This window comes from Natator depressus, chromosome 6 (genome assembly GCF_965152275.1).
Source record: "Natator depressus isolate rNatDep1 chromosome 6, rNatDep2.hap1, whole genome shotgun sequence".
NCBI lineage: Eukaryota > Metazoa > Chordata > Testudines > Cheloniidae > Natator > Natator depressus.
In genome coordinates this window covers 31,975,420-32,002,882 of record NC_134239.1, presented here as the reverse complement: position 1 = coordinate 32,002,882, position 27,463 = coordinate 31,975,420, and the positions used below count along the sequence as shown (strand labels likewise).

Below are 27,463 nucleotides of genomic sequence, written 5' to 3'. Positions count from 1 at the left end.
TTTGATATATACAGTACTTAGTGTATAGTGTATCTCCAAAAAAAAAACAACTAAAGGAGAAAAACAAAACCACTGTTATAGAAACCTATTTTCCATCTCTGTAAGTTAAGAACACATAGTGACCAATATGAGTTTTATGAGAGAAAACATTTAGAAGTAAATTTAAATTATCCCTTTTTTAGTTAGCGCTGTTTTAAATGGTTTCCAGAACTATTATTAGGTTTAATATGAAACACTGGTCTTTTAAGTGAATAGAGAAAAATGTTTCATGCAGATGCCATTTTCAGAGTGATAGTCATGGCCAGTTCAATACAGCTTGTTTTGGTGTATATTCCTTAAATTATTTAGGGGCCTCTCCAGACCATTGAACAGCCAGGATCTGGGGGATACAACGTGGTTGAAGCTATGTTGGCCTCTGCCCTCCTCTTGAAGTGTGAGTTCTGTGCTGCCCATCTTAGCGCCCCTGAAATCCAATGTGGGTTGAAGGCACTTTGCCTTCCTGACTGCAGAAACTTACAACTTCAGGAATGTTTAATACGAGGTTTGAATAAGCTTTTAGTTCTAAAAATGAAATGTGACCCTAGAGAGGAATTAGTCATGTTTGTACTTTGCTTTGGAATTATAAAGGGCAATATATTTTATTATATAAATAAAGAAGTTTTATTCAAAGGTCAGGAGTTAGTGAGTTAGTGAGTTAGTGAGTACTCAGGCCAGAAAAAATCTATCAAACACCCATGGGAGCAGGTGGCTTATCTTCATTTTGCAATTGGTTTAAATCTTGGCTCTGAACATCACGTTATAATACCATTTTCAGTCTATAGTGTCTTGCACTTGAAGCTCTCAAAGCACCTTACTAACATGAACAAATGTAAACTTCAACCCTGTAACTTAGATAAATATTGTATCCCTGTTTTATAGAGGAGAAAATCAAGGTCCAGTGGGCAATCCTTTTATATTTGGATACCTAAAGTTAGCTATTTAACTCTAGTGACTTGTCTGCTGTACCTTTGAAAATCAGGCCACCTTTTCCTGCATTTAGTCCGCCAAACGCAAAAAGTTTACCATTAAATGACTTGCCCAGAGTCACAGAGGAAGTCCGTGGCAGAACGAGGAATAGATTGCAAGTTTCCTGATTCCCAGTCCTCTCTTTAACCAAAAGGCAATCCTTCCTCCCTTTGTTGGATGTTCTTCCTTTCTTTGTTAGACTAAGGAACAGAGCCCTAAGAAGGAACAATACAAATAAGGTCACCCCATGCATATTTATAGCTTTGTGCTGCTCTCTAAAATGTACTCTGTATCTGCAGTATTCTGATAACTTATCTGAGGGAGCTGCTTTACTATTCTGTCGTAAGAGAAACTTGATCTCTGCCATCAAGAAAATCATGCTTAGTTTGGCTCTCAGCTCTTTTTAAAATCTAGACTTAAAGCATTAACTTATTCCAGTTATCTTAACTTATTTACGTGGGTTTTTTCATGGTTGCATTAGAGTTTCTGTAGGTGTTCCCTTGTATTTTTATACAGTAGATGAATGGAGCTCTATAAATTAAATTTATGAAGAATCTGTATCAATTGCTAGTGAAAGAAGCTATGTGAACTCATAGTGATGATAATAGATCTATGGCTGTTTGTCACATAATGCCAATCACCAAAAACTGAGCTTGCTGGAAAAACAGGAGGAACATTCCATCCATTTTTTTTTTAAGAACTTCATTATCATAGATTGTGCTGAATGAATGGAAAACTTGGCCCCAGGAGTTTTCAGCCACTTCAACTCAGTGTCTAAAATTGTACCCATAATTTTGCATGTGAAAACAAATGGGGTAGTTAAACAAATGCCTGATCTCCCATATGGGCCATGTCTCACGACACATCTTCAGTCATGTGACTTTCAAGATGCATCGTGCAGCTTGGTCAGAGGGGAGCCTACACTGAACTATGGGCCAGGTGACCCAGCTCATAGGTGAGAGTGGGGACCAAAACTACAATTCCCATGAGGCAATGTGGCACAATTGGGAAATGCAGTTTAATGCTGAACTGACTTTAAACAAAACTTTTCAGGTCAGGTCAACAAACCAATGTAGGGATAGACCTTATTACTAATGCCAAAATGGTTAATAAAATTATAAATTATCATAATGTTAGGTTAAAACAAGATTGCATTTGCATTTACTGAATTTTAACAGATACTTACAATTACTTTCATGAAGATGATGATTGGAAAATGTTAGCTCAAATTAGCATGTTTTTGGTTCCTTCATTAAATGAAATGTTTTAGCTAATTAAATAAATTTCTAGGGAAATCTCTGCTTTCTGTTAACAGGTATCAGATGTTAACAGGTACAATGACAGGTATCAAAAACATCTGAGGAGAACACCTTCTTAACCATAAAACCATATTTTTACCTACTGTGTATTTACTGTATTGATTCTGGGATATAGCCTTTATATAATTCTATTTTTCTATATTTCTTTTATACAGTGTTTTCAAGATGTAAATAAGTGTATGTCTTGTACAGAATATTTGCTAGAAGTCTTTAAATTAAAATTGTAGATGTACTACAAATGGTAGGAACAAATCTATATACTAGGAGCCAGTTGGTCAAAAGCCAATAAACTGACAAGAGTGTCTTCTCAAAGACTAGTACACTTCCCCTTTTACAAGACACCAGTTTGGTATAGACAATATCTTTATCTCAAAAAAAAATTCTCATGATATTTATGTTGTAGCAAGAGATCTGGTTGTGTGAAATAATGTAAAGTATTCTTTATTCAGGATATTTCAAAGAGGATCATAGCTGTACACTTGAGAGTATGTCTACCCTACATGGTAAATCCAGGCTCAGACTTGGGTTTAAGCCCAACCACCCCCTTCTGTCTACATTCAGTCTTTTGACTTGTGCCAGAAACCGCTTGGGACTCTGGTCTGCCAACCTGCTGAGGGGTATGGGTCTGAGCCAGAGTCCTATCATAGTGTGGGTCTAAGCTTGCTCACTTTGCAGCATGGATATAGTTGAAGCCTGGGTTGCCAGATTTGTGTCTAGAGTTCAACAACGCTATCTCTATAGGCCTATGCACCCTGACCCTTCCATCCCCAATATTCCTAGGAACCAGAAGCAACCTCCTGGTTCATATACAGCTATTGGCATTTAACCCTTCATTTGCACGTGAACTGCTCCGCTGGAAATGTAGTTAACCCTATCACGTGTTAGCTACGGAAGAACTAAAAAGAAGTCTGACACCAAGTGCACTGCTGGTTGGCCAGGGGAAAACAGATGGATTCTGGTTTTTAAAAAAATGATGTAAGAAGGGCAAGACACTTGGTTTCAGCAAGAATGCCAGAAACTACCCTGGGTACAAAAGTATCTCAGACTGGTGGCCTGGGGGGATCCACCAGACTGCTTAGTAATATGGGGAGGAAGTCAAGCAGCTGTAGACTGACTACCACAAAGCCAGGGATGATAACCACACTTTAGGGAACTCCCTCTCTACCTACTTCTTCAAGGAATTAAATTGGGTGTTGGAACTGTGGCAAGCGCAGAGCCCACTGTCCTGCACAATAACCTGCTGGGTGGGGATGGCACGCTTACACTGCCGGAGGGGAACCTGCAGCTGCTGGATCAAGCAGCCAAACCCTGGTACTGACGCTGGTTGCTGATGAGACTATGCTGCCAGAGCAGCTACAGCACATCTTGGGTCCATGTTTGAAGGAAATGTTTGGGAACGGCCCAGGAGAGCAGCTTGCAGCTGAAGATCATGGTATGTTTTGGCTGCCGTATTTTTTTTTCTTGTTAACCCAGAAATCCTCCCCCCACATGTTAGTATTATGTCCAGGGCCGGCTCCAGGCACCAGCGGAGGAAGCAGGTGCCTGGGGAGGCCAATAGAAAGGGGCGGCACTCCATCCGTCATCGGGGCAGCACGTCCGGGTATTCGGCAGTGCGCTGTGCAGTCCTTCTCTTCCTCTTCGGTGGCAGCTCAACCAGGCCTGTTTTTTTTTTCCCTTCGCCACTTGGGGGGCAAAAAAAGCTGGAGCCGGCCCTGATTATGTCCAACTAAAGTATTATAAGCTGTGCTGTGTTGTGTGCTTCCACTGAGGGTAGAAGCCATGCCATTTCCCTAGCAGATCCTCAGCCTTCCTCCACTCCCTCACTAAGTGGGATTCATTTCAGATAGATACTGGGAAATGAAGAGGGGAAGCTAAGCAGTTAGCATGAAACTTTACTTGATGAATGCTTATTGTTAGACTAATGGGTTTGGAGCAGTAAACTTATGAACCTTTTCTCCAATTACAGCAGTTTGGAAATCAGCCATGCTGGACCATCCCCTCAGCACAGCTAAAGGGCCCCAGGCAGTCTGTATTGTGAACCCTTATGGTAGCAGAGAATGAGTTCAGCATTATGAGTCCAAATAGTATTTAGTCTGTGGTGCCTGGATTATGAGTCCACATGTACTTAGTCCTGGGTCTGTGCAATAATTCAGGGTACTTGTAAGGAGGTTGTAATGCGTCTCCATCCTAAATCAGCATCTTACTTATTTTGCCACTAATTTTCACCTCATCCTGGATGACGATGCGTGCAAATGTCTCATGGAGTAGGAACTCATACACTTCAAGGCCAGAAGGGACCATCATGATGATCTAGTTTAATGGTTGGTTGCATTACATGGCAGGGCGTATTTAATAGGGCTGCCTCTGTAGCTCATTAGCTTCCTCCATTTGTAGATGTGCTGGTCTGTCACCATACACCAAAAAAATCTCCTTAGCATACTTAGATGGCACTCTACTGCTGGCCTGGAATAAGAGCTCAAACTTCCACTCAGGTACCTCCAGGACCAGGTATGAGGCTTGTGCTACAATGCAGTGTGGATGCTCAAGAGCAAGCTTGGTAAGAACATAGCTGCAGATGTGAATGCCACAGACCTGGGTTTACTATGTGGTGTAGACCTATCCTAAGTCAGAAAAGTGGGTCTCTATACCACATCTCTTTGCAAAGAGAGAAACCTTTGGTTTTAAGTCCACACACAGTTCTAAATATCTATAATATTATATATGCGCACTGAAACTAATTTTTTTTTTATATCTTCATTCTTTCATCGGAACAGGGATTGGAACCCACATGTTCCCTCTCCCAGGTGAGTACCCATGGGAGTAATGGTAAAAATCTACTGAGATACAATGGTAATGGGGGCAGTATAAGAACCTATATAGAATAGAATTTGCTAATTCTGTTCAAGTCAGAGGCCTTAAGAATTGTATAGTTTAATGAACTTGGTGCAGCCTATGCACAGTTGAACAAAGTTTTCTCTCACTCCTGAGATCATTGGACTTGAGAAATGAGAAACATGATGAGCCTTCCAACAATGTGTGCTTGATTCTGCATTCCTGACTGTCCTTAGCAAACATAACACATGGTGTAGGGAAATGGAATGGTTCTGTCCTTTGCCCTTGCCATCTTAGTATCTAAGCATCTCGCACAAAAGTGGATTTACGTAGTGTTCCCTCTAATTTTTCCCACCCATGTGTGGAATGAATTTTGTTGTGCGCACCAATATGGAGGTAATGTGGAGGTGATATTGGTGCACATAACAAAATTCATGTGGCAGGGTGGGTCCGAGAGGTTCAGAGTGTGGGAGGGGGCTCAGGGCTGGGGCATAGGGTTGCGGGGTGTGTGGGGGGGTGAGGGCTCTGGCTGGGGGTGTGGCCTCTGGGGTGGGGCTGGGGATGAGGGGTTTGGGGTGCAGTGGGACCCCCAGGCCTACGGTGCGGAGCCCCCAGGCCTACGGTGCGGAGCCCCCCAGCTCTCTCTCCCTGCAGCAGCACCTGGGCCCCTCTCTCCCCCAGCTGGGCTGGGTCAGGGTTGGGGGAGGGGCCACTGTCCCCAAGCCACAGCAGGTTGGGGCTGGGAGAGGGGCGCCGCAGCAGGTCTGGGGCTTGGGGAGAGGCATGTCTCCCCACAGCAGCCCTGAGCACCTGTGTGGTGCTTAATAGGCAGCTGCACAGCTACGCAGCTTAGGGGGAATTTAGGAACACCCTTGTAAGGTAGGGTAGTACTATGTTCCCTGTTTACTGATGGAGAACTGAGACTGAATTAGATCATGTGACCTGCCCAAGGTCACCCAGAAAATCTGTGGTATACTAAGATTTGAACTGAGGTGCCCTGCCTCCTAGTCCAGTGCTGTCATTACGAGACCTTTCCTTCCTCATGGCTATTACTCATGCTGTTTTTGTGTTCTATGCCTAAATGCAGGCCTTCACTTTCTAACACCATATTTCCAGCCTTCAAAGCATTAAACTTGCTTTTAAAAGAAACTATTGCTAAATGAAATTACAAAGACTTCAGGTGTTTGCCAGCTGCTACAGCCTCTAATGAAGACTAGTGCTATCTGTACATGCCACGCATTGGAGCATTTTTTGCTTCTTAGGAGACTAATATGGTATAGATTAGAGGGGATTTTGACATCCTGAGTTTCTACACCGGCTGCCAGGTGGAACTAATGGTATAATTTGGAGTGTTAATCATTGTAACAGTTGTTTGTCTGCTGTACAGTCACTCTCCCGGCCAGCACTTGATTCATTCTCTCTCTCTCTCTTTTTTTTTTTAAGGTATAGTAAGGTTTTTAAAGTTGGTTTAGACTCTGAAATGTCTCTTCCTAAAAACAGGAAGCAACACTTCGTTCCAAAAGCAGTACTGAAAAGTTTGAATGAATCACCCTATTCAAACACCTAGCAGTGATTATTTTTAATTAGTTCCATATTCCCAGCTGACAGATTTTCTTCAGACATGCATTTGTTCCAACCACTCATCTTTGCTCACAGCATTATATTGGACAGGGGCCAGCTGAGGTATTGAGTCAAAAATCTTGTTTAATCCCAAGTATGCACTTTGTCACATACTGATATCTCAGGCCATGCCATGTTTTTAAACCAGAACTTTCTGGTATTTTAATATGACTATATATAAACAACTGAAAATACTAATTTTTTTAAAGGTCACCTGAAAACAAAAATTTGCCCTATTTTGTAGGCGTAAGAGGGTTTTTTTTTAATAAAACTCTTTCTCTGCTTGTTCTTAACATTAAAAATTCAGGTCTTGGCTATCCTGGAAGATGTTTCCTGGATTGTAGAGGAGATAGTTGGATTATGAAATCAAAAGTGCCAGGGAAGTGATTAATGGAAGAGGAAGCAAATTTTATTGACTGTTTAAAATTCTTTGGAACAGATCTTCAACTGGTGTAAATCAGCATAGCTCTATTGTTTTTAGTGCAGATACATTAGTTTACCACCAGTGAGGATCTGGCCCTTTGGGTTTTTGTTTACACCTCTTTATCTACAACTTTTGAGAACATTTTCTTTGTTAATTTCAATACAGCCTTCAAACGAGAGCTGAGAACTTCAGATACACATTAGAGTCATCCAAGAAGTATTGATGGTCAAATTAAAAAAGGCTGGAGTTTCATGTCAGTTCAGACAAATGTCCAAAATATCAGGTACTTAACTGTGGATTAGAAACTGCATGGGAAGCACCAGAAGAATAGGCTCTCACAGGATTTCTAGTTCCTCTTCATTTCATCCAGGCTGAAAATAATTATATTTTTTCCACGTTGTTTTGATCCTGCCTCTGTGGTATCTATTTAGGGTTGGGACACATGAAATGGCAATAAAAACAAACTCTGCCTTATAAAAGTGAACTAAGTCTTGTTGGAAGTTTTGCAGTGAATTTTGGGCAACACTTTTTGTTCATATCTTATTTCTTCCAGACGTTCCTAGGTCATTCAGCTAACTACTTTCTTAGGGGCCAGCCCCACAACTTTTAATCAATGAGTAATCCACACTGACATCAGTAGTCCTGTTAATTTTTGTGGGACTATTCACAAAAATAGGGGTTTGCAGGGTCAGGCTCATGGTGTGTATTTCATTCAGATATTCCTCATCTTTGTCCTTCCCCTTCTTTTTCCTCACCACCAACTCCCTTCAGAGGTTGTAATTCTCCCATTTACTCCATCTCTGCATATCATCTGCACTGAGATACTATCACTCTGTTCCTTGTGCCCCTCCCCTTTATCTTTATCCTATTCCTGAAGCCCTGTTCACTTCTTTCCAGCCCCTAACTCCCAAGAATGCCCAAGGATTCAAAAAATATGTAAGCACATGAACGGTGTTAGATATGTGCTGAATTCTATCAATATTCAGCAAAGCACTTATGTACATGTTTAAATGCAAATACATGCTTAAGTACTTTGCTAAATCAGGGACCATATGTGCATGTAAGTACTTATACACCTATTTCAGCCACGTACTATAAGTGCTTAATTATTTTTGAGTTTTCTATAGCACCCATTATTGTAATAAAGTGTTTTAAGTACCTAACATTTTCACCCATGTCTGAAACTTGGGCTCCCTATCTCAAAAGTACTTGTGTGTATTTGCTATCTGCATTTTACAGGCTAGTTATCATGTGTAGTTGTTCAGCTAATGAGAAAGCAGAATCCCTGACAGTCAATACAGTCTTCCCTTGGCAAATATCAGGAATGAGTATTTAATGATTTTTTTAAAAAATCATTTTGTATGAATACTTTTAAAAAAATCTGAGAAACATACATACAGTGTATAAAGTAAAATAGAGTTGAAAGCAGCCTAATAGTTAGTATTTTGAATATTGTATTTTATTTTAAAATGCTGCATAATCCCCATTCTCTTTTGATGTAGTTAGATTTTTGTTATGCAGCTTTATTTTGTTGTTGTTGTGTGTTCTGTTGTGGCTGTGGTTTTAAATACCATTCAGGAATAAAATGTTTGCTGGAGAATTGAAATTGTTCTTACAAAAGCCTATTTTGTAATAAATTCTAGGAACAGTGTTTCATAGGAAAAAGAGGATGCTATATTAGTTACACAGCAGCTATGTTTTGGTGACAAGAATTCTGTGCCATTATAGAATGGCTGGAGTAACTAATGATACCTCGTTCAATGACATTTTATCCTTGTTTCATTTCATGTTGATTTATCTTATAATGATAACAATTCCAACTAAGAATTTTATAGCCACAGAAAGAGAGCCTGATTTATAGTGAATAAAATGTTTCCCATTCCAAGGATTTAAAACTCACCTGCAACAAAAATATTAAATCCAGATCACGCTCTTTTTTTCTTTTGCTTTTTTTAAAGCTTTACATAATTACCCATATATGCACCCTTTTGGAATTGCAGTGTGTTATATAGCATGTTGAGTGAAGCCAGAGGAAAACTTTAGCAAAGCAGAGACCATGTCAAAAGATCCTCCATTGGCTGACATTCACAAGGAAACTGGACAAGGAGCCCATTTTTCATTTTCATCCATGGGTCAAATGTCCCAGTCAGTAACTGCATTCAGCATTTTAAAGTTGAGGTCAGCATCTTGGCCTATGGGCAGTCAATAATTACATTTCACTTGTACTGACTGCAGTTTTGGTTGTATCAAGTTGCCAGACAGTAGGATTTTTCCTAACCTTGTCTTTTATACTTTATACCCCTGTAATTTTAAAGCAAGTTGTGTAGCATAAGATGTCATGGAAGCTCTAAGAAGTAATATGAAATAAAGCTTAAGAAATGGTGTCGTACAATAGAAATCACAAGAACACCTGGCTTTTAATTTGATGAAGGTTGAAATCATCAGAGGCTAAAACTGAAGCTTTAGCAACTTTGTCTTTTCACTCATCAATTAATTTCACTCATCAATTAATTTCATTCTCGTAAAGGTTCTCTTTTGTGTTAATTCAGTTCCTCTTACCAGGTTTTCATTCATCAATGTTTTTGATTATTTGAGGTAAATTGATTTTTTTAAAAAAATAAATAAATAAATTAAACCAAACACCAACTTTCATTTCAGATAACAGATATGAATTTACCCTGAAATCCTGTGGTCAGTGACAATAGCAAATTTCATAGGCATGTTGCAGTAATCAATTTAACATTGGTATGGCCCATATCATTTTATTTTGTTTTCAAAACATACCTTCAGAAATGTGGAACTCTAAATATATTTTTTTCTTTTTTGTCCTACAAACAATGAGGCAATAGTAGCCTTGATTTGCATGAACCTAGTATCCTTTTGAGAGTTATCCCTGAAATTTGTGACTCTCAAACTGTGGTCCTCATGGTTTAATAAAAAGAAAAGGAGTACTTGTGGCACCTTAGAGACTAACAAATTTATTTGAGCATAAGCTTTCGTGAGCTACAGCTCACTTCATCGGATGCATTCAGTGGAAATTACAGTGGGGAGATTTATATACATAGAGAACATGAAACAATGCGTGTTACCATACACACTGTAAGGAGAGTGATCACTTAAGGTGAGCTATTACCAGCAGGAGAGCGGGGGCAGGGAGGGGGGAAACCTTTTGTAGTGATAATCAAGGTGGGCCATTTCCAGCAGTTGACAAGAACATCTGAGGAACAGTGGGGGGTGGGGGAGGGGAGAATAAACATGGGGAAATAGTTTTATTTTGTGTAATGACCCATCCACTTCCAGTCTCTATTCAAGCCTGTTAATTGTATCCAGTTTGCAAATTAATTCCAATTCAGCAGTCTCTCGTTGGAGTCTGTTTTTGAAGTTTTTTTGTTGAAGAATTGCAACTTTTAGGTCTGTAATCGAGTGACCAAAGAGATTGAAGTGTTCTCCAACCTACAAGATCTCTATCAAGCATTCTTACAACTACAATACCCACCTGCTGAAGTGAAGAAACAGATTGACAGAGCCAGAAGAGTTCCCAGAAGTCACCTACTACAGGGGAGGCCCAACAAAGAAAATAACAGAACGCCACTAGCCGTCACCTTCAGCCCCCAACTAAAACCTCTCCAACACATCATCAAGGATCTACAACCTATCCTGAAGGATGACCCATCACTCTCACAAATCTTGGGAGACAGGCCAGTCCTTGCTTACAGACAGCCCCCCAACCTGAAGCAAATACTCAACAGCAACCACACACCACACAACAGAACCACTAACCCAGGAACCTATCCTTGCAACAAAGCCCATTGCCAACTGTGTCCACATATCTATTCAGGGGACACCATCATAGGGCCTAATCACATCAGCCACACTATCAGAGGCTCGTTCACCTGCACATCACCAATGTGATATATGCCATCATGTGCCAGCAATGCCCCTTTGCCATGTACATTGGTCAAACTGGACAGTCTCTACGTAAAAGAATAAATGGACACAAATCAGACATCAAGAATTATAACATTCAAAAACCAGTTGGAGAACACTTCAATCTCTTTGGTCACTCGATTACAGATCTAAAAGTTGCAATTCTTCAACAAAAAAACTTCAAAAACAGAACCTCTCCTTACAGTGTGTATGGTAACACCTATTGTTTCATGTTCTCTATGTATATAAATCTCCCCACTGTATTTTCCACTGAATGCATCTGATGAGGTGAGCTGTAGCTCATGAAAGCTTATGCTCAAATAAATTTCTTAGTCTCTAAGGTGCCACAAGTCCTCCTTTTCTTTTTGTGAATACAGACTAACACGGCTGCTACTCTGAAACCTGTCATGGTTTAATAAGTGATTCAGTATTTTAATTGGCAGGTCTCTGTAAGTTCATTTTCTTTTTTCATATAGATGTTTGTTGTGACACTTTTTTATCCCTTCTGTAAACTTCCTGGGTGGTATTACATATCTTTTACACTGAAGTAGCAACATATTAGTCTTGTCTAAATAAACTTTCATGACAGGGGTCTCCTTGAGTCTCTCTTCTGGCCATCCTCATCCTCCGGCTTTGGCTCAAACTGTAACTTTTAGAGACACAACTTCAAATTTTCCTCAGTAGCTTCATGACCTTTCTGAAGTATCCATACATTCTCTGTGGTGATTTGCAGTTGTTTTCACCCTCATTTCCCTCATATTTGCTTTTCAGTAGCATCTCTCAGGGAGGCTCTTGATCAGGTATCTAGACATCAGCCACTCACATTGGTTTTCCTTGTCTGTGTGCTATTTTCAGAGCACAGCTTTGCAACCAGATCATTAACCTCTCTGTATGGGGTTACGCAATGTGTGGGATTTCTCATTATTGTTTGTGTCTAATTTTATAGATGATGCACTACCTGACACAGATGCTTTTGATTATTTTCAGTCTTTCAAATGCTTCTGTTGTAGTTAGAGCACTATAAATTTCATATCGCAGCTATTCGGTGAGGTTTTTGGTAACACAAAGGCATATGGAAATGGTTTTGGGATACATTTAGTTAGTTACAGTAGACTTTTTTTTCCAATTTTTTTTTTACAAAGTTGTCTTTGTCCTCTTAAATTCTTTGCTTTTAACTCAAATCTGGTTGGTCTTCCCTGCATAATTATTATTGTAAGTATTTACACTTTCCTTCCCAGTGCCATCACATCCTTGATATATGTAAGAAGATCTCTCACATTGAGTATGAAGGCATAGAAAGAAGAAACCCTGTTGGATATCGCAGAATTAAATTTAGAGACAATTGTGTGCTTGATTTTGGTATATTGGTACCATGTGATTTCTCTGTCCTATATAGCTTCACTGCTCCAAACTCTTAAGTTCTGAATCCTGTAATAAATGCAGTCATATTCAGTCTCAAAAGCACTACAGCCATACGTGGCCATGAATGTGGCTCTTCTATAGTCTACACATATTTTCTAGTCTCTCAGAGCGTAGTGAGCACTGATTGTGGGAATGTTCCATTGGTCTTAATGGGTTAAGTGTGGAGAGAGGATGGGCTGCTTCTTCAAGAAGTGATGAAGGGCTGCGGGTGGAGGAGGGGGAAGAACACAAAAAGAGTAGCAAGAAGGTACAGACTATCTGCATTGTGAAGCCTGAGGTTGTCTTGTGGTAATTTTTGTTATCTATTATTAATATTTGATGATGCAAAATCAGAATGTTGTGCTTTGAATGTTTGTGTTCCTATAGAACTTTAGTCAGTGATCAACTTTGCCAAGCTTAACATGCAATTCAACATCGGTTTTAAAATCATCCAGGTTCTAGCTAACAGCGCAGGACTCTTGACACCCAGACCTAGATTCTACTCCTTTCTCTTCTACTGTATCTAACCTTGGGCAAATCACTTAACTGCTCTGTTTTTCCCATATGTAATACAGGGATAATAGTTACCTATTTCACACGATTGTTGTGAGATTTGCTTAATGTCTGTGGTGCGCTCTGAGATGCAAGTGCTATAGAAATGCAAACTATTCTACTGGCAAGAAACTGTGTGCTGTAGTTCGTTCTCTCTTCCTTTAAATATAAAGACTTGTATTTCATCTGTTGCCTTTATCAAACTTAGTTACACTGTTCTCATGCTTAATATAATTGAAATAATGCTTGGCTGCCTGGAATGATCACAAAGAGAGCCAGGATTTCACACCTGATCAAGTCAGTTGGAGTGTTGCCATTAATTTCAGTGGCTCCAGGATTTAGGGTGACCAGATGGCAAGTGTGAAAAATCAGGATGGGGAGGGAGGGTAAATAGGTGCGTATATAAGACAAAGCCCCCAATATCGGGACTGTCCCTATAAAATCGGGACATCTGGTCACCCTACTGGGATTTCACCCTGGGTTTTAGGACCATTGCCTTGTTTGAGCAGTTGACGCTATCCTGGAGATGGCTGCACATACTGAGCTAACCAGAGATGAGGAAAAACAGTGCCCGGAGAGGACACTGTGGGGTAGGAAGTTTCTTCCTAAAGGACATTTTAAAGACACATGCTCCCTAGACAGACTGAGTAAAACAACACAGAGACTGAGTTAAAGAAGGAATCCCAATGCCCAAAAGAGGACAAAAGAGACAGTTCACTTGCCTGAGGATCATCTTTTCAAGAGAAAAGGTAACTTGCTATCTACTTCCAGAGAGGCAATGTGGTCTAGTGAATGGATCATGGGATTGGAAGTCAGGAACTATTCCTGATCCTATTTTTTGGGTTTGGAACTGACTTGCTATGTGGCTTAGGGAAGCTACTTCACCTCCCTCTATCTCTTTCCCCTTCTGTAGAATTGCAATAAAAATGCTTATTTACCTACCGCAGAAGGCTGCTATGAGATTGAATGTTTACGTAATTGTTTGAACAAGTAAATGTTGTGCATTATCTCATGTGCTGCATTACTTTGAAATGCTGTCATTGCTCATACAGCATCCTAAAACATTGTTAAAAGTGGTCAATCCAGCGAGTGGGAGCTTTTGAGAAATGTGAAAAATGGGTGATGTGCATATCTCAGAATCTGAGTATCTATGGGCCAGACTTTATTATCTACCCCTTTCTTCTGTGTTGCCACCTAACTAGCTACTTCACTAAACTTTTTTCATCATTCACTATAACTGAGAGACTACTTGAATAGCTCTCCACCTTGTAATTTTTAAGACACACATTATTCCACTCTGATTCTTAAGATATCTTTGGAGATATTTTTAATATGATTTGTCCTACTTGTCATCTCACCTATGTATTTATTACAAATACTTGTACTGTATTGTGTTAAATAGAATATTTGTCGCCTTTAATTCACATTTTTCCCCTTAGGGAATGGCTTCCTGACATAATTGCCTGATCTCCCTTAATTTGGCTCATTTGCTGGCTGGGGATGGTGAGGAGGATCTTATAATCAGTTGTTGAGTTACCTGTAATGAGCAAGTTAAGAAAGAGATGAGAGAACAATGCCACAACCTTGTAAATGGGTTTCTTGCTTTTTCTCTTTTTCGCAAACAGGCTAGTAGCCTTAAGAAATGTGTTGGTTTGACCCCATTTCTAGTCTCATTAAATTCCCTGGTGTCTGTTAGCTATTGGCTCTCCCAGCTCACATTACCCCTTAGTGTATTGGAGTGATGGACCAGATAACACACAGGAGTTTAATATTAGCAGAAATGGGCTAGCTACCAGTATCGTTTCATTGTATTTGTTACTTGCAATGTTTAGGGTATGCTGTGATGAAGAATATATATGTAGACTTGAATAAGATGGTATATATATATGATTATAGAGGCCTGGTTTTAAACAAATGTTTGTGCTGTTGTATCTGCATTCATTGTGCTTTAGCTATTAGTTTGCTATTTCTTTTCTTTTGCAAATGTGTGCGTGTGCATGTGTGTGTATGCGGTGGGCACAAAGGAAAAATTGTATATGCACTATTGCTGTTAACGAGAGTTTCTCCATTAACTTGAATGGGACTCAGATCAGGAGCAAAATGAATGCTTGATGGATAGGAAGAAAACATGTAAACAAAATCTAACATATGGAAAAAGCTTCTGTGCAAGAGGGATGGAAAACATCATTGTAAAGCAATGTGGGATTCAGTGGCTAGTTAGATTGTTGTAAGCCCCCTTTTTGTAAAGCAAAAAAAAAAATCTTAACTTCATTGTCAATGAGAACCTCAGTGGGGCACATGTAGGGCACAAATGTTTGATTCTGGATTTGTTATATCCTATATAGACATATTTTAAAAATAACACTTCACTTCACTTTGAAACACATGATTTAAGAAATAAGTGGTATTTGAAAAATGCAAAAAAATGATTTTGATACTTACTGGCGGGTTGGGAAAGACAAATGTATCCAGTGTATCCAGATAGTCAAATAAATAAAAAAACATAATCAGAAGGCAAGATGCACTTTCCCCCACAATTGCGAAGGGTAACTTTTTTTTGTAAACAGCTTTTGTACAGTTAGAAACAAATCTTTGAACACTAGGCTTGAATACTAAACTTTAAAGTTTAAATGTTTGGGACAGCTCGCCAGTTGTACGAGAGCTGTTCTTGATGCTGCTGGTGGTAGAGCAGAGGTGGGGTCTTGGTGTCTCCAATTCCTGGGCCTGCCAGTGAGGGGCCCTGGCAAGGGAGTCACTGGAGTACAGTGTGCTCTGCCTGTGTTCTGATAGGCCTCTCAGTGCCAGGTCTATACTAGCTTGATATTCCTTCATGCTAGGGGAAAACTTGGCTGTTCTCTTAGGAAAGGGAGTTTGCCCTCTCTAGGGTGTTTGTTAGCCGTGTGACCAGAGCAGGTTCTGAGAGTCAGAAAATTACTTTATTTCGAAAGTATGGCACTTTTGTGACTTCCTAGTTGGAAAATAAGTTCATACATGTAACAAGCCTCTTCTTTGCTGAGTGCAAAATTGTTATTTCAACTTCTAGACATAGGAAATGCCTTCTAGTATATCAGCTCAACCCCTTGCAGATGTACATTCCCCTTAGTACATTTTGTCCAGTCTAGTTTTAAATATCCTAACAGAGCTTCCATCACTTCCCTTTGGAGACTATTCCACATGTTAATTGATTTTACTGTCCGGAACTTCTTCCTGATATTCAGCCTATCTTTTCCCTTTATTTCATTTCACTACTCTGAACTGTCCCTGATTAAATCTTCACCCTCCTTAATGTCTATGCCCTTCAAATATTTATAGACTGTTATCTTGACCTGGGTTGATCTTGATATATATTTTTGATACATAGTGTTTTAGCTTATTTTGTCCTGGTTCAAACTCCCCCACTGACTCCCCCACCCCCCAAAAAAACCCCATGAGAAGAAAAATAAATAAATGTTCTCAGTGCTTCCTAATATCAGTGATTCCAGCTATTCACAGGGTTGGCTTTATAGCTTTGTGGGGGCCCCAGTTTAAGACTGCTCTTGTCTTATGTGGATCTCCTGAAGCACTGGGCCTGACCTCTGGTCCAGCTGCCTGAGTGAGGTCCTTCAGAGAACTTGTGGACCTTTATACCTAGAGTTGAACAAATGATGGAAAGCAAAACATGAATAATTTTTTCAGTGAATTTTGTGATTTTTTTTTTTAAATAGAAATATTCACAAATTTATTTTCATTGTTTGCTCAGCTCTAAAACCAACATTTTTCAAACTCGAGTGCATAAAATCTGACACCTCAGTCTTTTTATTATTTAGGCATTTAAAAAAGTGACCTGATATTGAGAGGTGCTGAGCACTCATAGCTCCCAGTATAGTCAATAAAAGTTGTGGTTGTTTCAACACCTTTGGTGATCACAGTATTTTTGTTTAGGTGCCCAACTTAGGCACCAATTTTGAAAATTTTGGCTGAAGTGCTTAGATCTGTAGTTATAAAGAATATGCAACCTCCAGTCTCTGGTCATGATCAAGAACTTTATTATCAGGGCATGGGGCATTTCCCTCTGAACTAAGAAATAGGAATCAAAGTGCTTCCTTAGATTTTTTTTTTTTTTTTTTTTTTAGTTTTAGTTTTAGGGATTTATTTAAAAAAAAAAGGCAGCAGGTGCTAAAGGTGACTTCCCATCCTCATTTAAAAAAATCCCAATGGCTTCACTCATCAGAACTCTGCCAGTGACACTGAACACTTGAGCACTGGGTGTGTTTGTTGTTATGCTCTGACAGCTAACCAGGCAATGATTAAACCAGAATGTACTCACGGCTTTGGAGGGGAAAGGGTTTAACATCATGTCACTCTTGGCTAAGATGCTAGAAATGAACTGGAAACAAATCTTTTCAATCTGGCACTGTCAAGATAAGTGCATGAAACAGTCCCCAACCACTTCCCTCTCCGCTGAGAAAGGCAGTTTCAGACTGTGCAGCCTTCTGGGATTTATTATCAGATAGGAGGCTGGTCTCATTAATTTTTCATAAGGTATATTTTCTTGTTTATCTTGTCACATGTGAAAACAGAGTCTGCTGGAGTTCTTTCAAGTGGACTGCTACATGACCCTACTATAACCTATGATGGCAATGTGAAAGTCACATTTTTTTTTAAATTGCTTTGGTCAAAGCATGTATTTGTCTTAACATTGTATTGGTAGCATTTATTTTAAGCTGTGGTCTCAATTTCCAAACACAAGCACTTAAGCAGGGTCTTCAGCTATGGCATTTGAGCATTTAAATTGACATTTAGGTATGTAAATGGGCTTATACCAATTTTGGGGTTCTAGGATAAGCGTGTATTTGGGCTTCCATTTAAAATGTCTGGGGACTTGACACCTCTGAAATGCCCCATAGGGGCTGCCGCTATAGAGGTGCATGTTAAGGCAGCTGTTCAGGCTACTTTAGCTTATTTTGAGGTCTGAGCCAGCCCGCAGCAGCTCCTCAGTAGAGAAGGCACAAGTTTCCTCCCCTCTGTCCCTGTGCTGGTGACAGTGCAGGGATGAATCCGGCCCCATGTCTTCATGAGGTCAGATGCTGGAGTCATGAAACTTACTATCCCATGTAATGCTAGACAAGAGTTGTAATTAACCGTCCTGCTCACAGTCTTCATTATTTTTGTGAGCTTCTGCAGTGTTTGTAAGATGATACTGCTTTCAATCTACAAGTGAATGCTCACAGATTTTTGTGTATAGATCCAGAGCAGTATTTGAGGCCTTTAGGTAGTTGTTTTGACAGTTTCTTTTAAATTAACAAAAGTAAGCAATATCCCTGCAATGTTTTTCTCCTCTTTCTATTTTGATGTAACACAGCTGTATTTAAAGACAAGGACCCCCCCTACATTGTACAATACGTCTGTATAGGTTCATTCATACTGTAATAGCACAGGTTAATTGCAATCTGTGCAAGCAGCAAAATCTGTGTGGGGACTTACAAAAATGTAAATCATGTGTTTCCAGAACAGCTGCCCTGAGCTTTGACAAATGAGTGTATAAGAAATACAGGATTCCCATGCCCTCCAACAACCTCTATCAAACTCTTCCTCCATTCCTACTATCCATCTTTCTCTTCTGTTTTCATTCTTTCTTTGAGGAATTCATTCTTTTCCATATTCTCGTTTTTTTCTTTTGGGTTTTTGATCCTGCCCCTCTGCGAGGGAAAATTTCTCTGTGTGTGTGTGTGTCTCTGTCTCTCTCCTTTTGCAGCTTCTTAAAGATGATACTTTTGCTACAGACTTAGAGTCTGATGGATTCAATTGCTGATAAATGGCTTAAGGACAAGCTAAACAGCATAACAAAAACCTCATCATATATGGATATGGGTTGTGTATATATTATATACACACACACACACACACACACACACACACACACACACACACACACACATCATGGTTAATTTTCCCTTGAGATTACTAGGTACTGCAAATACTGAGATAACATTATGTTCTATAATTAATAAGACTAGCCAAAAAACTTCAAAACAAAATATTTTTTCCTTTTGGAAAATGTGGTTTTATTGAGATTTTTCTACTCAGATTGTTTTCAGCAGAATTTTCTATTGGGGGAAAAATCAAACAATGTTTTTTTGTTTGTTTGTTTTTGTTTTGGGTCAACATTAATCTGTGTCCACCTGAGCTGTAGTTCTGGGTCTCATGCCCCCATTCTCCGCAATGGTCATTGTTCCCCAGCTTGACTACCTCTCCCATGATGCACTCTGGTCTTTCCCTGTGGCTGAGCTGAGCAATCATGCAACTCCTAGAATGTGATGTGGTGGCACTGGCATTTTTTGACCAACTCTACTCATGACACTCTCTCAAACATATGGTCTCTCAGGCACACTCAATGTCTGCCACATCCTGCCGCTCTTTTTTATAAACCTATAGTTCTGAGTGTAAGGGGAAATTCCACAAAGAGCTTTGAGACTTATTGCCATTCATTGTGGGAATAATGTCTAGTGTTTAACTTATTTGTGTCTACACACAGCTACCAATCACACTTGGATTAGAGCACAACAGCATTGCGCTCCCAGAATTGTCTTTACAATTTGTTTAAATGCAGGAGAAATCTAAGCCAGTTAGGTTTTAGATCTCCTATAGCTTTAGCAATGAAATCAGTCTATTATTAGTGGTCTCTATATCTCCTGGGAGCTTGTTAGGACAAGCTTTCAGACTTCAAGCAGATAAATATGTCATGGTTTAGCTAATTGACTGTGTTTACACAGGAGAAGAAATGTTAGGTTTAGGACATCAATTGCAGCCTTTTATGTCAGAATGTCAAAGATGGTGTATCCTCTAATAATATGAGCAATGTAAACTGTCAGCATCTGCAATGCTCCTTGTTCTTTATATACCATTCTCTGTAAGTACGAAGACAGGGCAGACAAGTTTAGCTTGTGTGCAGCAAGACAATATTTCCAGAACTGAACAATGTACGACTAAGACGAGGTCCTTACTTGGAGAAGCATGAATAAAATGAAAAGAAATAGTTATGTGAAAATTTATTTCCGGGGAAAAAATTGCAAAAACACGATGGGGAAACTTGTTGTGCCAAAAAATAAAAAAAAGAAGAAGCTGTGATCCATACTCTTATGGGAGAGGGTTCTGAGTTACCAAATAGTTCATTGGCCTAGTGTTCTCTTCAGTTACTTTCTGTGGCAGGCTGCATGAAGGGTTCTGTAGTCTTATTCTTTTTTTGCATCTAGAAATATACCCTGGGCTTACTGATCTAAGAGTCATGCCTTCTTGTTTTGGGAGCACTGCTTTATTTTACACACACAATATATATATAATATATAATTAATACTAAATATATACATAATCATTTAAATTTTTTTTTAGAAAAAATGGAACACAAAGTTAACACTGGATTATGCCATACTGCTAGGGATTTATATACAGTGTGCTTGAAAAGATGACCCATGACGGGATGCATATAAGTGTGACGAAAGGTAGGACCAGCTCTTGCTTGATGCAGGATCTGAGTGTGTGTATGAGTGTATTGGGATAGGAGGGGACAAAATTGGCTTCCTCTGAATAGAGGAACAGTGTATCTGCCTAACCCTCTCTTAAGCAGCAATAGGACTAGTAACATTGCTGCTTAATGATGTATTCTACCTTTACCTCATTTTGGGGCATCATCTGAATAATGCAGTCGGGGGCATATGAAGCCTTTTAAAAAATCGTTCTGTTCAGATGAGATTTGCCTAAGGTTTGACGGGGTGAGGGAGAAGGCAAAACTAAACCAGAATTCCATTTTACTTATCTTTGTCAGAAGACAGCAAGAAAATACAGGTAGAAGACATAGAATGAGGTTTTTACAGATTCATAAAAGCACACCACGGTAATTTATTGACCAATCCTATACAAAGTATCAAGTGAAATTTAAAGAGCAATAAAAACCCAGTGAGATTTTCACTGTTGTACCTGTTGCTTTTGCCATATTTGTGTAATTGCCCCTCTGTATCCTGCCTTACAAATGGACATTTAAGTTTCTGCACTGTTGGCTATTGGAAATTGACTGAATTAACTTGTCATATGGTTTCACATCCCATTACATTAGGACGGAAAAACACTGTATTAACCTACAGGTGACAACAGAAGAATACTAAAATGCTAGTGAAATCAGTGCTATCATATAAGAGGTAGAAGAAATTACTTTATTTCCGTCATTATGATTTACTTCTAGAATATTGTTGTAGGAACTGGAATATGATCGTCAAAATATGGTTTAGGCAGCCAGTTCTCTTTTCTTAACTTTAGAGCAGGGAGGTTCAGTCATCTTGTTTCTTTTTAGAATGGTTCTTCTTTACAAATGGGTCACCCATATGTTGGGTTGATTTTTAATGCAACTTCTCTTTTGGTTGGGTTGGAAAGTTCCAGGCCATCTGGGTTCTAAGTTAGATGGGCCTAATGCCCCCAGTTGCAAATGTTCCCAAATTTAGTAAGGTTAGGAGTCTGGAGGGTTTTGTTTGATCCATGTATAGAAATAGGTCAGCAAAAAAATTTTTGGCTCTGGATTGCACAGGTGGGCAGAACTTGGCTTGCGCAATCTGGTGGTGATGTGTGAGCTTGGCTTTGAGATCCCAGATTGACTTTGCGGGATTGGCAGTTGAAGAAAAAACACACACAGCATTTTACTTGTGAACTGAAAAAACTTGATCTGGAATCAGAGAGACACCGTAAGTATGCACTTTATGAAATTGTCTTTGTATGAAATCACTTAGCACTGTACAGACACAATTTAACTGTTAATTCACATACTCAAATGCAGAAAGGGGGACCTTAAACCAGAGGTACGCAAACTTGAAAACTGGCTCCACTCTGTGTCTTCATACAATCACAGCAAATATTATTAGTTTATTTACTGTTTGCATTAGGGTAGACCCAAGAGATCCCACCGAGATGAAAGCTAGGCACACTGCAAACATATAGTTAGATAGTTCCTGCCTCGGATCTTTCATTCAATAGAGAAGACAGGCAAAGGGTGGGAGAAAGGAAATATTACTATCTCCATTTAATAAACCATTACACTTCTTTCACTTGTCAATTATCTTTACTTAAGATATATTTCAGATTTGTTTATAAGGAAGCTACTGTCTTTATTTACAGTATTTTAAATAAAAAGATTCCAATAGCTAAAGCTGCCAAATATAATACATTTCAAGTTATAAAACATTCCCTTGCTTCCAGCTGTTCATTTTCACATGTAACACAAAATCCCAGAGCCACTTATTCCGTAATTGTTTTTAATGCAAAATACAGTTCTCATAGAAAATACCTGTTTGTTTGGTGTCAGAGGCTAATTCATTGAACCTGATGATATATTGTTGCAAGACAATGGTGCTCACTACAACTTCGCTCCTTTTAGCTGCTTCTCAGGTTCTTTTCATGGGCAGTAATACAGAATTTATTATAACTGCATATATAATTAACAAGGGATAATTGTCTTAATTTGTATACTGCTTCCAGACTATTTTTTCTGAAAAACATCATTGTTCCCTTTTTAATGTGCTGTAGAATGTTGAGCCTTCATACCCTTATGAATCATGGGTAACTCATTTGTATCAGAGATTCACTGAGAGTGACCCAAACCCTGCTCTCTCTAAATGAAGAGGAATAAATAGATATGTTGCTTCATCCTACTCACTAAGAGGAAAAAAATCTTTGTTGCCTCCATTCTAGCTATAGTTTGTAACATTTCCATGGCTCCCCATAAAGACCACCTGGTTCTGTCCTCATTACATCAGTACATTAGTCCCTTCACCCACTCGCTTCTGAATATAGGAGTTGACACCCACACTGCAGGGCTCTTGTCATCAAGATTTGTTCTTTCCCCCCACTCCAGTGCTGCTGTGAATAGCAAAGAGGTGAAAAGTCTTCACTAATGAAATGCTTCAGAGGAATGAGCAGTTTGAGGGACCCCCTCTACCACTTACCTTTTGCTTTTACCAGGTAAATACCAGCTGGTTTCCTCATCTCAGTGGATTCTAATTCTGAATCCTGTTGAAGAACAAATTATGCCAAACCAACCTATTTTCTGTCTTTGACAGGGTTACTGGCCTAATGGATAGGGGGAAAGCAATAGACATGATAAATCTTAATCTTTAATAAGGCCTTTGCCACATTGCCATATGACAAACTAGGAAAATGTGGTCTAGTTTGTTATAAGGTGAATGCACAACTGCTTGAAAGAACATTCTCAAAGAGTAGTTATTAATTGTTTGCTGCCAGGCTGGGAGGGTGTATCTAATGGGGACCCACCAGGGTCAGTCTGGGTCTGTTACTAGTCAATATTTTCATTAATGACTTGGATAATGAAATGGAGAATATGCTTTTAAAATTTGCAGGCAACAACAAGCTGAAAGGGGTTGCAAGCAATTAGGAGGATAGGATTAGAATTCAAAAGGACCTGGAGAATTGGTCTGAATTTAACAAGATGAAATTCAGTAAAGAAAGGGGCAAAGTACTTCAGTTATGAAGGAAATATCAGATGCACAACTACAAAATGTGGAATAACTGGCTAGGTGGTGGTAGTGCTGAAAAGTATCTGGGGATTATAGCAGATCACAAATTGAATGTGAGTGAACAATGTGGTGCAGCTGCAAAAAAAGCGAATATCATTCTGGGGTGCGTTAACAGGAGTGTTGTATGTAAGACACAGATGGTAATTGTCCCACTGTATTTCAATAAGGCCTTGATTCAGCAAAGAACTTAGCCATGTGGTTTGCTGAGTTAGCACCTACAGCTTATTATAGTGGTGTTGCTGCTCTGCTAAAGTTAAGTTCTCAGCTCACTAAGGGTTACTACACCAACACTCAGGGACTTTTGGGGTGCTAGTTATCTCTTGTTTATCCTGTCCATTTAAATGCTAGCACTCTTCTAACGGCTTTCAAAAATACAGAGTATCTTTATATAGCTACCCCCTTTGCTTTCCTTCAATTATTTATTGGATACACTTGGTCAAGGATGTTGCACAGCAGATGGGGATGAAACTCCAAACCCATTCTGGTCTTGTCTGTAAACTCTACAGACTCTCTAACTTTCTGTAAACAGGGCCAGTCCTTCATTCCGGAAGGTAATTCAGTCTTTATTTAAGTAACATAAGGTTGAGGACAAAAAATGAGTAAAAATGAGAAGTGAAGAGCTAATGTTGACACTCATAACTCATGTCATTATGCTTTTAAAAGAAGGCACGAATTACATTATTGCTGTTATAATGCTACAAATGAAGGCAGATAAAAAGGAAAGTCAGGAGAGGGGGGCATTGTAGCAAGGTTTTTTTTTTTTTTACAAACCAGGCACAGGCTCCATTTTCTTGGAGCTTTTGTAAGTTTCTAAATGGGTGCTTGTTGGTGATATGACTGATGGGCAGCCTCATAGTCCGAAAGTCCAACCTTGTACAACATTGTGCCCTTTCTCTCCCCCTCCTGCACACAAAGGGAGTTTTCTCTGTACCTTAAGGAATGTTGTCTTTGTTGAGGTTGGCCCAACTGTTGCTATTGGCTGATCACCAATAGGGGTGGTCAGGTGACATGGTCCTCTACACTGTTGCTAGCTGTTCTGTGAGATCAGATCTTGCAGATCTTTCCTGTATAATGTTTGGGGTAGGAGCAGCTGCTGGCTGGTAGGACTTAGTAGCCTATGCTGAGCTCTGATTTTTTTGCCAGTCCCTCTATGTGCATGTAATAAACCTCTATCTGTGACCACATCTGTTAAAGATACTCAAAGATTTTCAACCACAAGACCTACCTTTAAAATCACACTCTCAGAAATAGACTAAGCGAATAGGCCTTTCAGTGTGCCATGAATGTCATCAAACCCTGACACTGATGGACCTAGTGGGAAACAGATTCTGGGGTCAACAGCCTTCCACTTTGCCTGCCCAAGAACAAATCTAGGACTGGGCAGCTCCAGTTTATCAGCTGATATCAATTGATGACTGGGAGGACGAACAGAGGAGCTGTCAAGGTTCCTTCCCCATCCTGAACTCTAGGGTACAGATGTGGGGACCTGCATGAAAACCCCCTAAGCTTATTTTTACCAGTTTAGGTTAAAACTTCCCCAAAGTACAAATTATTTTACCTTTTGCCCTTGGACTTTATTGCTGCCACCACCAAGCGTCTAACAAATATATAACAGGGAAAGAGCCCGCTTGGAAATGTCTTTTCCCCCCAAAATTCTCCCCAAACCCTACACCCCCTTTCCTGGGGAAGGCTTGATAAAAATCCTCACCAATTTGCATAGGTGAACACAGACCCAAACCCTTGGATCTTAAGAACAATGAAAAAGCAATCAGGTTCTTAAAAGAAGAATTTTAATAGAAGAAAAGTAAAAGAATCACCTCTGTAAAATCAGGATGGTAAATACCTTACAGGGTAATCAGATTCAAAACATAGAGAATCCCTCTAGCCAAAACCTTAAGTTCCAAAAAGACACAAAAACAGGAATCTACATTCCATTCAGCACAGCTTATTTTATCAGCCATTTAAACAAAACAGAATCTAACGCATATCTAGCTAGATTACTTACTGAGTTCTAAGACTCCATTCATTTTCTGTTCCTGGCAAAAGCATCACACAGACAGAGAGAGCCTTTGTTTCTCCCCCCTCCAGCTTTGAAAGTATCTTGTCTCCTCATTGGTCATTTTGGTCAGGTGTCAGTGAGGTTATCCTAGCTTCTTAACCCTTTACAGGTGAAAGGGTTTTTCCTCTGGCCAGGAGGGATTTTAAAGGTGTTTACCCTTCCCTTTATATTTATGACAGGGGCCATCTTTCATTTGCACAAGCAGCCCTATATAGAACCCATTGTAATAATCTGGTCTTAAGGTGGCAAAGATATAAAAACCCAAAGTCTGTGTTCTGAGGCTTCTTTTATACATGAGCTCCAGACTGCCTGACCATGCTTAGGACCCCCAAAGTATACAGTATAAAAGGACTCTGGACTGTATGTATTCTGAAGTCCCAGGCTGTCACTTGCATAGAACTGCAGTGGGCCCCAGCATAAAGGCACCCAGGTACCACTACTAGGGCTAAGCCAGAATAGTATCCTATTCTAGGACCAGCCCTCAAATGGAGGGGGAATGGAGAACCTGGTCCTTCCCTTCAAAGAGCAATCTACATCAGGAATGAAGGACAGCAGATTGCACCATGCAAAATAAACATATGAGCAACATTTTGCACAGAAGAATGAATGTCCTTCCTGAATCCTGGCCAAGAAGTTGTCTGTGTCTATACTTTCATTTTATGTATTGTTTTAAAATGAGAGAACTCAATTTGGCATTGTATACATGCCTTCAGAATGACAGGATGATGAATTTGATTTATGAGCCAAGTGAAAATTCATCTGGTGATCTCATCTCAGTTTGTTTGTGCATGTTGCAAAACTGCCATGTGGTTCAGTGGCCAAGCTGGAAATCTCAGCCCAAAGAAGACCCCAGTCTAGCAAGGGTGCTGCAGGTTAGGATTGTGATAATTTGTGGAGCTATATATAGGGAAACCTCTACCTTGGTCACAATATACTACATCATGAGCAATCCATGCACTTACAAACTTAGAAACACAAAATAAAAGTGAGAAAATGGCAGTATTTTTTGTTCAGAAAATAAGTCTTAGCTAGTTTATAAATGAGTACTAGCCAAGCATTAGAATACAACACTAACCACTATAAGCACAAGTTTATCACTTGCTGATGATACAAAGTTGGGAACTTCATCACCTATTATACAGGAAGAACTGGATGGCCTTGATGAGTGGAGTAATGGGTTAAAATTGAATAGTACAAAGTGTAAAATCATGCACTTAGGATCTAATAAGACTCTCTTCTACAAGCTACAAGCTGTTGCAAGTGACGGAGAAGGAGAGACCTGTGTGTGTTAGTTGATCACAGGATGATTGAGCCACCAATGTGATGTGGCTGCGAAAAAGGTAAATGTGATCCTAGGATGTATCTGGTGAGGAATTTCCAGTAGAGAGAGAGAAGCATTAATGCCATTGTACAAGGCAGTGGTAAGATCTCATTTAGAATAGTGTATACAATCCTGGCCACCCATGTTCCGGAAAGATGAATTCTGACTAGAACATGTGTAGAGAAGGGCTACTAGGACAATCAAGGGAAGGGAAAGACTGTAGCCTCAGAGCTTGGCTCGTTTAGCCTTGCAAAATGAAGGCCAAGAAGGATATGATTGCACTCTATAAATACATCAGCAGGTTAAGAGAGGGTGAAGAGTTTTTTAAGCTAAAGGGCAGTGTTGGCACAAAAACAAATGAGTATCAACTGGCCATGAAGAAATTTAGGCTGAAAATTAGAAGAAGGTTTTAACTATCAGAGGAGTGAGGTTCTGGTACAGCCTCTCAGT

At 39.6% G+C, this 27,463-nt stretch overlaps 1 protein-coding gene across 2 annotated transcripts in view; it reads left to right on the top strand.

Annotated features, from left to right (window-relative positions):
* Positions 1-27,463, top strand: part of INSC (INSC spindle orientation adaptor protein) — a 201,199-nt gene that overhangs the window by 68,746 nt on the left and 104,990 nt on the right. The window contains exons 1-2 of one of the 2 annotated variants that reach the window (XM_074956926.1): positions 17,415-17,485; positions 25,399-25,405. The exons of the other annotated variant lie outside the window; for it this stretch is intronic. Coding sequence (XP_074813027.1) covers positions 17,415-17,485; positions 25,399-25,405 — 78 coding nt within the window. Of the gene's footprint in view, positions 1-17,414; positions 17,486-25,398; positions 25,406-27,463 lie in introns of those variants that run through there. 2 annotated transcript variants of the gene reach the window in all.